The 12,022-nt window shown below is 40.8% G+C and overlaps 1 protein-coding gene across 1 annotated transcript; it reads left to right on the top strand.

The window, feature by feature from the left end:
- The first annotated feature begins 10,114 nt into the window (after window positions 1–10,114).
- Window positions 10,115–11,377, top strand: LOC137644441 (uncharacterized). The gene has a single exon (XM_068377418.1). It carries the CDS (start codon window positions 10,115–10,117, stop codon window positions 11,375–11,377), a length of 1,263 nt encoding a protein of 420 aa, XP_068233519.1.
- Window positions 11,378–12,022: the final 645 nt, after the last annotated feature.

A 12,022-nucleotide genomic window follows, 5' to 3' on the forward strand; every position in this document is an offset into this window, starting at 1 on the left:
AAATTATACGGCAACGGAACATTATAAATAGTATGATTTGCTGAATAGCTCTATTGTCGAGGAATAAAGATTAAACTCTTCAATTTCTTAATGGGATAAAGTAAATGTATATTGTTTATTGTTTTTTCTCTCATCAATAAAGTAAACCGTGCACTACAATCGAATAAAATGAGATATACTGTTATTGTTATCATTAATACTGTAAATTTTAATATTGTTACCGATGCTCTAGTTGTTGTTATTATCAAAATAAACAACGCAATGGTGATGTAGTCTTGAAATCTTGGCGTACATTTCGCTACTTATTCAAAAAAAGAAAAAAAAAAAAATGGACAGAGAGATGGGTACTTTTCCATAGGCTTAAATTGAAAGGAATGTGGTCAGGGGGGAGGAGGGCCTCGTTGGTCGACTTCAAGATACCCTTGATAAGGACAAAGCCCATCTTACTTATTGTGAATACTCTGCCATCACATCAGTATCGCGAAATCCGGCACTGGGTTGTATTTATAATACAGAAAAGTCCGATAGAAAACATCATATTTTTTTACCCATTGGGGATACAGCCAGAAGATCATTAGGTATACTTTACTGATTTTCTACGAAGGTATTCTTCCATGAAGTGTTTCATAAATAATATGCGAGTGCAAATTACAATTCGGCTTTGTGCGCATTCTTCTGCCTATATTTTACGCATAGGTTAAGTCTAGATAGAGTTTTTTGCCGCCCTTAGGATAATCAGGGAGCATTTATCCACCACCGACTTAAATAACAGTGTTATTATACTATCTTCTCCATTTAAATTCAAGACCGTGTATGTACATCTAGAAATATACAAAACCTGAATTTTCAATGAAGATTTGCCAAGTGCTAAAGAAACGTAATTAAAAAAGTTTTCCTACCGCTTTTAAGCGTGCAAATGTTAGGGTTTCAAATTAATGTTTTTAGGATCAGATTTTTTTCCCACTAAATGCTATGTCTTTATTCACGAAATGTTATTTTGGAAGTATGCTTCGTATAATAAAAGAAACTAAGTTGTAATACGTTTTTTATTACCCATATATGCAATGTAAGTGATTATTACCCATATATGTTAATGTAAGCGAAAGGCCTTAAAACAAATGGACTGAAAGAGAGAGAGAGAGAGAGAGAGAGAGAGAGAGAGAGAGAGAGAGAGAGAGAGAGAGAGAGAGAGAGAGATAATTGGGGGGGGGGGGCGTGTGAACTCGATTGCATCACGTTAGCACTCAAGAGTGTGTGTCTTGGGATTAAAAAAAAATGGACAGAGAGATGGGTACTTTTCCATAGGCTTAAATTGAAAGGAATGTGGTCAGGGGGGAGGAGGGCCTTGTCTGCATACAAATGCGTGTCTTATAATAAAAAAAAAAAGAAAACAAACTGTGTGGTCGGGAGGATCAATGTCACTGTCTAGGGACATGGGTCATCCAGATAGAGAACTCCACGCCTGCCAGTGGCCATGCACAGAAAACGGCCCCTGAGGGCACGGGGGGGGGGGGGGGGGGTTTGGTAGTCATAACCTTGGGGGGGGGGGGGTTGTAAACATAACCTTACGTTTAAATCCCCAAACTGAGTCGCTCTGGCAGACCCATACCAGACGTACTGAGCAAACGGGACTGAGCAATCTAGGCAATAACCCCAAAAAGTGAGCAATCTAGGAATATTTCCTATTATTCAAATAAAATTATGTTATTGCTAATCCCTATCTCAGAAAACAAAGGAACAAATAACATTACGTTAATGCTAATTCCTATTTCAGAAGGTTAAGGAACAAATAACATTATTTTAATGCTAATTCCTATTTCAGAAGGTTAAGGAACAAATAATATTATTTTAATGCTAATTCTTATTTCAGAAGGTTAGGCAACAAATAACATTATTTTAATGCTAATTCCTATTTCAGAAGGTTAAGCAACAAATATCATTATTTCAATGCTAATTCCTATTTCAGAAGGTTGAGGAACAATTAACATTATTTTAATGCTAATTCCTATTTCAAGGTAAAGTAACAAATAATATAACTTTAATGCTAATTTCTATTTCAGAAGAAAATTAAACAAATAACATTAGGTTAATGTTAATTCTTATTTCCTGGTAGAGTTATCAAATTTTAATTTTAACACTATGATACACCAGTTTAGCAGAAACTTTCCCCCCTTGACTGAAATTTTTGCACCAATAGGCCATTTCTCCAACCTTACATAGAAGCTTGTACTTTTATTTCCGCTGCAAATGATGCGTTCTCCCGTTATCACCCCCCCCCCCTATCCAGACAGACACAGGTTAGAACTTGGGACTTTGTGTGAGCGAAAGGAGGAATAAGGTGATTATTTAAAACTTTCGAGATTAGTAAAAGTCCACAGAAATTAACACACCCATCAAACATGTAGTAGTTTCCTTGTCACAGCCCTAGCCCAGGGCAAGCCTCCTGGACCCGCCCTCCTAGGTCTCAAACCTTCCCAGATCGCAGACCTGGCCCGTGGGGAAGCTCCATGGAGCCCCCTTCCTAGGTCTCAAGTTTGCCCTGGTCTCAGACCTGGTGGGGCAAGTCCCCTGGACCCCGGTCCTAGGTCTCAAACCTGGCCCTATCACAGACCTAGTCGGGGGCAAGACCCCCAGACCCCGCCCCAAATCCCAAAACTGATTAGGTCACAGACCTAGCCGGAGGGAAGGCCCTGGGCCTCCCTTACCAGGTCACATACCTACAGTAGATGGGGGCAAGCTCTCCCAATCCCCTTCCTAGGTCACATACCTACCTGGGCCACAGATTTAGCCGAGGCTTTAGCCCCCAACCCCCTTCCCAGGTCACAAGCCTAGCTCTAGATCCTCCTACCACGTCACAAACTTTAAAAGTAATTCACAAATACTTCCTTCCCTTATGATTGACACCTACGTCTTCTCAGACGATTTACAATAAAGATGTGCTGGTCTTCAATGAAAGATAACTCAGAATCCCATTTACGGCACTTTACGTTTTGAGGGATGACACAATATTTCAAAAAAAGTGTACACTACATTAGGTGTAGGCCTACCATAAAAGTCACCATGAAATTGTAGCTGCTATGCAGCGCCACAGCAATACGTTAATAATAGCAGTGGGGTTGGGGGAATCTTCGGCCAAAGTGGGGAATATTATCTTGGGACAAAATTCTCCCATATTTTCCCAGGGGAATTTCGAAGAGGGGGAAAGACAGATCATTACACCGGTAGGAAGAGATGGATAACAAGTTAGATGCAGACCACACTGAACCTAAAAAAAAAAAAAAAAAAAAAAAAAAAAACTGCCATAAATTCTGGTTTCATCACAGTAACTGTCTTTAATTTACTGAACTTTTTGCATTACACGTCAGGGTTGGGACTCCTATAAGTTTTCTTTTGTTAAGTATTACCTAATAATTTATCATGGCGAATTGTCTGATAACAGTAAGAAGTGTGACGGGTCGTCCTGTCTAAGTGTCTATTAATGATATGATATGTTTTAATGATTCATTAATCTACAAAAATAATAGTATTATTGAAATGAAAGCATTATCATTGGAAAGAGGCTAAGAAATGTTAAAGACTAGTTCATGTAATCAAAATATTATTAACAGCTATGAAATATTGTTGTGGTCATATAATTTGGAAAAACATGATTTTCTTTATAATAAATAAATATATTTTATTTCTCAATTCGTAATAAAACTTTGGTCACAAATTGCTCCAATATCTCTATTAGTAGAAAAGTATTAACATCGGCCTTTCTCCTCCAAACTGACTTCGTTATTTCAATAGGATCCGTGCTCAGAATGCTTCTTCACGTTTAAAACAGTTCCAGTCCTGAATACTAAAATTACAGCCAGACTATCTTTAACGTTTAAAATGCGTCCAGAAATCTAACATTACCGCCTTATTATGAAGATGAAATTAAGCTATATTTGGCTTAACAAGAAGAAAAGTTACACGTTACTTTAAATGGAGGAAAAAATTGGGAAAAAGACAAGAACGGAAACAGCCAAAGAAATTTTAAGACCGGAAGTGTTGCAATCACGAAAGCAAATAAATTGTCATGACTGTTATTCAGGCCTACATCATGTTGGTATTAAAACACATGAGCTATTATCATGCTTGAAAATTATGGTACAATTACTCCTTTATCTAATTTTTTTTTTCTTATAAGGCCGCTCATGAATGGCAGAGGCAAGGGACAGTGACATTGCCCTAACAAGCAGGACAATGGCCTAGAGACTGACCATATATATCATATGATCAGCGCCCAAGTCACCTCTCCATCCAAGCTAGGACCGGGGAGGGCCAGGCAACGGCCCAAACCCCCCAAACCTTAGCTCACAAGGATGGTAAGGTTGCAGACGCTAAAGGCACTAACGAGTCTGAGCGGGACTCGAACCCCCGTCTGGCAAACACCAGGCTGAGACGTTAACAATCAGGCCACAATAACCCATGATTCATTTGTATCCCATGAAAACAATGATTTATAATATCCTCTGTAGTGGCATCTGAGTATTAGTTTCTCATTTGATTCAAAAGCTAGGATGGATTTGAAACGATGAATACCAAACAATTATTTCGCAACGAATAATTGTAGGTGAGATGATCTATTCTAGCTTTTTAGTGATAGCCTACATGAAATATTGAAGTTGTAAATTTATTGTTCTGTAAGTACTGTAGTGGGTTGGTCAAGGCACCAGCCACCCGTAGAGATACTATCGTCCTCATGAACTTAGCAGCAAAAATGTTTTCTTTGTGTATTTTGGAAATATTAGAATAAACCCTGAAAATATTAATTAAGAGAATATGCCAGGAATTGAGTATATAACCGTATCCAATATACCTCCTTGAAAAAAAAAATTATCCAATAGGATAATAAGATACGATATAAACATCCTTGAAAGCAAATAAAAGTTTAAAAACTAAGCAAAGTTCCATTATGTCACGATTATAATAGGAGTTCTTTCTTTCCTTATCTCACTCGGCTATTTTTCCCCCGTTGAAACCCTTGGTCTTAGAGCATTTTGATTTGTCAACCAGGGTTGTACCTTAGCTAATAATAATAATAATGATAATAATAATAATAATAATAATAATAATAATAACAATAATAATAATGATAATAATAATAATAATAATAATAATAATAATAATAATAATAATAATAATAATAATAATAGTAATGAATACATTGAATGCCCTAAATATGATAATTGATCTATTTTTCATCCTACTAAAATCAGTGGTAGAATCCTAATGAGTAGTGAAAGAAAGAAAAAGCACATTATTGGGTTTGAAATATACTGTCATATGATTGTCAACTATTTTTCCTCCCTCTCACTTGACAACTTACCATCGTTCATTTTTCGACGTGACCAAAATATCTCGAAATACTCTGATCAATTCTTTTGCACACGCTAACACTTCTGAGCCATCTCGCTTTATTTCATTCTTTCTTAACTTATGCAAACAATTAATCCTAACAACCTAGTTTACAATATACAAATTTCCTTTTTATAAAAAAGAGACTAAAGTACTATTTCACAGTGAAATCCATTAGCATGAAATCCTTTAGAAATAGAAATAAATTTCAACTGATTACTTTTATCAAAACTATTGGCATTTTACTGCCTCTTTTGGTAGTTTTTAATTAATACGCTCCAGTTCATGGTTTTATCATAGATACAGACGGGAAAAAGCTTATCTACAAAAAAACAGGTGGTTCCTATATATATATATATATATATATATATATATATATATATATATATATATATATATATATATATATATATATATATATATATATATAAAACGTCTGTTTTCTTCGGATGTCGGGAGTTACGAACTGATCATTCGAAATCCCCGCCATTTAACTCCACGAACCTTGCGTTAAATTGGGGTAAGATTGAAAGATCTCGCGGGAGTTTCTGCGAATGAGTGTTGTCCAATACGTGACGGTATTGTGGCATAAATTTCAACTACCTGGTGGGGAAGGAGCGGGTGTCAGAGAGACAAAGTATTTATTATTTACGAATTACGAAAATGATATTGTACTGTTTTACCACGACAAAAATAACGATGTATATGTTTAGAGCCAAGGACTCTCTAGTTTGTTGGATTACGGCAAATTATGGCCTTCAGCCGAAGTATTAAGTTTACCCTTTGATAAAAAGTAAGACTTTGATTGTTTCTCTGTCTTGTGGTCGATAAAGAAGCTTTATCAAACCCCTTATTGAATAAACAACGTAAGAGTTCCCGCGCATCTCGCAAGGACACTTTAGCTAGCGCGGGAGACCGTAGTTTTCCTCGGAGCTGTCCAGCATGACGCTCATTCATTCCTGCCTAAACAGTAAGTTAAACTATATTGTCAGTCTCTCCGTCTCCGGCTCCAAGCCACTGTGATACCAGGTTGGTTCCTTTGTGAGTCTCTGTGTGTTAATTTTTATCGATCTGTAAAATTGTCATCCCTGGGACTGGGGATTAGTTTTATGCATCAAATAACTCCTGTAGACCTTGGTATGTGATTTACCATAGAATAATTGTTATAGCGTTGAAAACTTAGTCTTATTTAGTCCAACGTGGACTCTGTGTTTCATGAGCACGTGTTGCAGACCCCCTAAGGGTGACAGTTCTATTTTCAATTAGCTTGAAGTGTTATTGTGTGTTATTTCTTTATCAAAGGATTATTTTTGTAATAAAATTATAATTTGTGATCATATTTTATTGAATCCTGAATAGTTTTGGAAAGCAAACCTCATCAAGGTCTTGTCATCGGCCCATTCCATCGGGCCTAGAATCATTAATTTCAATAAGTCGGAGAAAAATTCACGACATTTGGTCCTTCGAACCGGATGACAAGTGCTTTCCAGAGCTTGAAAGGAAAATCAGAAAGGTATGATCTATAGGGTAGCCCTAATAGGAGAGAGAGGGAGAGAATAGACTGAAGCACTCAGTGTCCCGATGTGCGACCGACCGCGTGTGCCTCTAGTTTTTGTGACCCCACCTTCGTAACGTAAACACAATTCTGTTTTTTCCTAGTTTGCCGAACCCCCGAAATAGAGTAAAGTCAGTCAAAATGGCGGTGGCCACGATCGTACACATCGAGGCATCGATGGGCCTCATAGTAGACTTACTGGTTGAAACGCAGCGTGCGTTAGTTGAGACCTACTCTGAATCCGTGTACCAGAGTCTGGTCACGCAATTGCAAGAGGAGGAAATACAGCTAAGAGAGCTGTACAAGAAACAATCTGTTAAACTAGAACCTGGTTTAGAAGCCTGAATCAGGCACACGTTAGGAGAAGCTACGCGAGCTTCTACCCTTCTGTATAATCGAATTGATAGAGTGAAAGTCACTCCGACGGGGAATGTTTCCCTCCCCAGATTGAAACCGCTGCCTCTCCCCACGTTTGAAGGGGAAGTGCAGGAATATGCTTCATATCGAGAGCTCTTTACGATGCATGTGGACCGAAGAGCAGATTTGGATGATGTATCTAAATTCACATATCTGTTGGAGACTTTAGGCAGGGATCCGCTTAGGATCGTAAAATCCCTAAGTGTAACCGCCGCGAACTATAGGATAGCGTTGGATCTTTTAGACAAACAATATGGTAATGTCCATCAGACACTCGTAATTCTGCATAGAAAGTTGGCTAATATCTTTGTACCCTCATTAGATCCTGTAGAGCTGAAAAAGTTTCGTTTTGAATTAACAATCATAAATGAGCAGATCAAGAGGCTAAGTAGTAATGATATAGGCCATGGTATGGTCATAAGTCTCATTAATCAAAAGCTGTCAGAAGGGAAGCTCTACAGGAAAGTAGTTGAGCATCTGAGAAAGCGTGACTATACATTAGATGAATTCTTCGACGCGATCGATTTCATTATTAGAATGCTCGAGGACGATGCCTTGCAATGAGGAGATAAACTTGAACCTGACAAGAGAGTAGATGTCAGTGTAAGAGCGAAGTCGAAACCAGTTCAGAATAATTCTTGTCCCTTTTGTAACGAACGGCACCCGCCTCACGGATGCCGCCAAGTAACTGACGTGGCTGCCAGACGTCGCATTTTGCTAAAGAAGAGCCTGTGTTTCAATTGCACTAAGTCTGGTCATCGAAGTGATAAGTGTCCCATCCCTAACTCTTGTAAGAATTGTAATGGTAACCCCAACACAGCCATTTGTGATAATTATAATGCGGGAAAACGACCGCAATCAGTTCCCTCCACTTCAGCCCCAAGTAATAGTAGTAGTCAGTCTACAACATCCCGCCCCGTAGTAAATGCGACGCCTCGACAGCACGAAACTGCCCCCCGTCCAAAAAAAGCTTCATATCCGTGAAAACCGTGAGGCAATTAGGCCTACCGGTGGTAGGAAGGGTAGCGTTGAACATAGCTCCGTTTGGCTCCGCAGAAATAAGCGGACAATATGATGTCGTAAGCTGTAGGGTAGAGATAGGAAGAAGAATAGTACGAATGAAGCTGGTGGCACACGAGAACGTTGACGTCCCAATACATAACGCTGGTTATGTACAAGTTAGACAGCATCTGTTGAGTAAGGGACTCATGTTGGCTGATCCAGAGAATAAGTCCGATGAATTGAAAAATGTCCACATTTTAGTAGGGGCCGATTATTTTAGCTGCTTCATCATAGGCATCGAGAAAGTTGATGGGATAAGTCTTTTTCTGACACATAATGGTATGTCGCCATATGGGAAAGTGCCGCAGTGGCTACTGGAAGGAAAAAAGATCGAACATGTGAAAACGCTCAGTCTGTAGAATTGCGAGTGAACCAAACCAGTTTGACGTAGATGAGTGGTGGCTTTTGGACCGTGTTGGCATCGCCCCATCAGAGCAATATACTGTTCGCGAAGCGGAAGCCATGCGAAAGGTGTCGCAAAGTGTCGTAAAGAAGCCTGAGGGATATCAGGTTAGCCTACCATTCGGGTCGGATGCTAGGCCAAATACGAACTATTGAAATGCTGTATCACAGTTAGAATCATTGTAAACTAAGTTCAGGAATGACATGGAATATTTTGATCAGTATCAGGGAGTGATAAATAAGTATCTAGAAGCAGGCTTTATATCAGAAGTAAAGGAACCCAAGATTGAAGGGTATTATATGCCACATTTTGGAATTAAGAAAGATAGCCGCACGACCCCCCTCAGAATCGTGTTTAATGCCTCAGCAAAATCTAAAGGTCATAAATCGTTGAATGAATGCCTCTTACCCGGCCCGAATCTAGTAGAATTAGCATATCATTTGCTTATAATGTTCAGATTGAACGAATATGCCATGCTAGCTGACATCAGCAAGGCCTTCCACCGTGTCTTGCTAGATCCCCGTGATGCCAAATACACACGATTTCTGTGGCGCCAGGTAGCAGGTCGAGCGCTCACCTTCGCCTTTAGAGTCGTGGTGTTTGGCATCACGGCGAGTCCGTTTTTGTTGCAACAAGTTTTAAATTGTCATTTCGAAAGGGAAGGTAGGCCAGATTTTGCGAAGTCCTTTTACGTAGATAATTATCTTAGTACTTTCGAGGATGTAGAGAGCATGAGGCAGGAGCATGAATCTGTCAACAAGATCTTAAAAGGGGGTGGTATGCCTTTAGAAGGGTGGGCGTCCTATAACTTAGCCTTCGATAGCGAGAAGCAGTGGAATGAGTTGGTGAATGTTCACGTACTCGGGCTGCGATGGGCCCAAGACGTCGACCAATTGTGTGTGAAAGAGAGTAAGAGAATCAGTGATTTGGGGGAGGGATGGGTACCTACGAAGCATAGGGTACTTTCCATGTTGGTCTCCATTTACGATCCTCTAGGCTTGATAAGCCCATTATCTGTTTGAGGAAAACTTTTCCTCCAACAACTATGGGAGGATAATGTAGGTTGGGATGACGTGCTAAAGAGAGAGAAAGCTAGAGAAGTGAGTGAGTTGTTGTGTGAATTGAAAGCGGTAAGCAACATCACATTTCCAAGAGCGGTAGGCAAGAAAAATCTAGAGCTCCATGTATTCACCGATGCCAGCAGTAAGGCATATGATGCAGTAGCATATACTAGGGACAATTGCAATCAAGTAAGCCTGCTCACTAGTAAAATGAGGATCACTCCAAAGGGGATGAACAAGTTGACAATTCCCAAGCTAGAACTATTAGCATTGTTGTTAGGCTGCAGATTAGCCAGGACACTCAAAGGGCTGATAGAGCCACGAGAGATAGTCATGTGGACCGACAGTAAGGTCACGTTGGCATGGGTAGCATCTCCCGATGCCAAGGACAACAAAAATGTGTTCATATCTAACAGAGTGGCGGAGATTGTTTTTCTTCATCAGATTTGCTGTTTCAGTCTAAGCCATGTCCCAAGCAAACAGAATCCTGCTGATGTCCTGTCCAAAGGAGCAACGACGCAACAATTGCTACAAAACACTCTTTGGCGGAATGGTCCAGAGTTCCTAAGGACCACGGGAGATCCTGTTCCTTATGAGGAGGACGATCCAACCAATGAAAGAACCGTAGTGGCGGTGGTACAAGAAATGAGGGAGGAAATAAGACCTGTTCCACCAGGAGAGATATGGGAAATTCTACAGAGGGAAGTAGAGTTCCAATTCTTATTGAGAGTTATTAGGATAATCCTAAAATTTGCTAAATTAAAACAGCATCCATTCAGTATTGTTGTCCAATTAGAGCAAAAACATTATTTGCCTACAGTCTATGCTTACTTAGAGGGTGGAGTCAGACCCCCCCGTGAAGTTACTAATTTTGTCAGACAATTAAATCTAGTGTTAGATAATAAGTTAATTTGTAATAGGGGACGAGTATCCCAAGTAGAGGAAATGAAACATTTGATTCTTTTGCCAGCCAAAGGGCACTTAGTTAGGGCTTATCTAAGATACTTGCATAGTTTGCACTTACATTGTGGTGTGAATACACTGATTGGTATCTTTCGACAGAAATGCTGGTCGCCGGGCCTACATTCCATTGCGAGGCCGATTGTGCGGCAGTGTCCAGAATGCGTACTAGCCTTCCAGCCCCTGTTGAGACAGCCACCACCACCCCCCCTACCGAAGGAAAGGATCAACCTAACGAAGCCCTTTATAGCAGTCGGAGTGGACCACACAGCGGCCATACAGACTGAAATGCGGCCAGGCTACATACTGATCGTGACTTGCATGGCCAGCAAGGCCGTGTACCTCGATTTCTGCCCCTCCCTGGAAGCGGAGGAATTTGTCTTAGCCTTATGTCGTTTTTGTGCTACCCACGGTGCTCCGTCTTTCATCACATCTGATAATCATCAAATGTTCAAGATTGCCAGCAACCTCCTTCAGAGACTTTATGAAGAGGATGAAGTCCAGCAGTTCCTGAGGAAAACTGGAATTGAATAGCGTTTTCAGACGCCCCGTGCACCTTGGAAAGGTGGGTTCCTTGAGCGCCTAATCGGAGTGACGAAACGTGTCCTCCAGATAGCCCTCGGGGGGAAGTACCTGACGGACGCCCGTGTACTAACATTAGTGAAGGAGGCCGAGGCGGTGGTTGATAACAGGCCTCTAATGTGCAGCGGCGACAAGTGCGAGGATTAGGTCCTCACCCCCTCCCATTTAGTGAGAGGAAGCCCAATCAACCTCATGGCACCGATCTTGCCAGACGACCACCTCAATGCGACCTTCACCTCCCGGAGGCTCCGTGATCGTTATTTGAAGCTGACAGACTCTTTGAAAGCCTTCCGAGAGAGGTGGAGAAAAGAGTATTTGAGTGCCCTGAGAGCCAGACACGACTGTCGATCTGGGGAACCTTCCAAGCTGCACCCCGGAGATGTCGTGCTGGTCAAGCAAGACAATAAAAAAAGGGCTACGTGGCCCCTTGGACGTGTCGTGGAGACATATTCTGACGACCACGGAGTCGTGCGTTCAGCCAAGGTGTTGTTTGAGGGTGTCGAGTCCCTGCGAGCTGTCAGCCACCTGGTTCCCCTGGAGATTGCCCCTCTGATGACGATGATGGTGTTGGAGAAGACGATGGCGGCGTTGAAGACG

This window comes from Palaemon carinicauda, chromosome 7, assembly GCF_036898095.1.
Source record: "Palaemon carinicauda isolate YSFRI2023 chromosome 7, ASM3689809v2, whole genome shotgun sequence".
Classification (NCBI taxonomy): domain Eukaryota; kingdom Metazoa; phylum Arthropoda; class Malacostraca; order Decapoda; family Palaemonidae; genus Palaemon; species Palaemon carinicauda.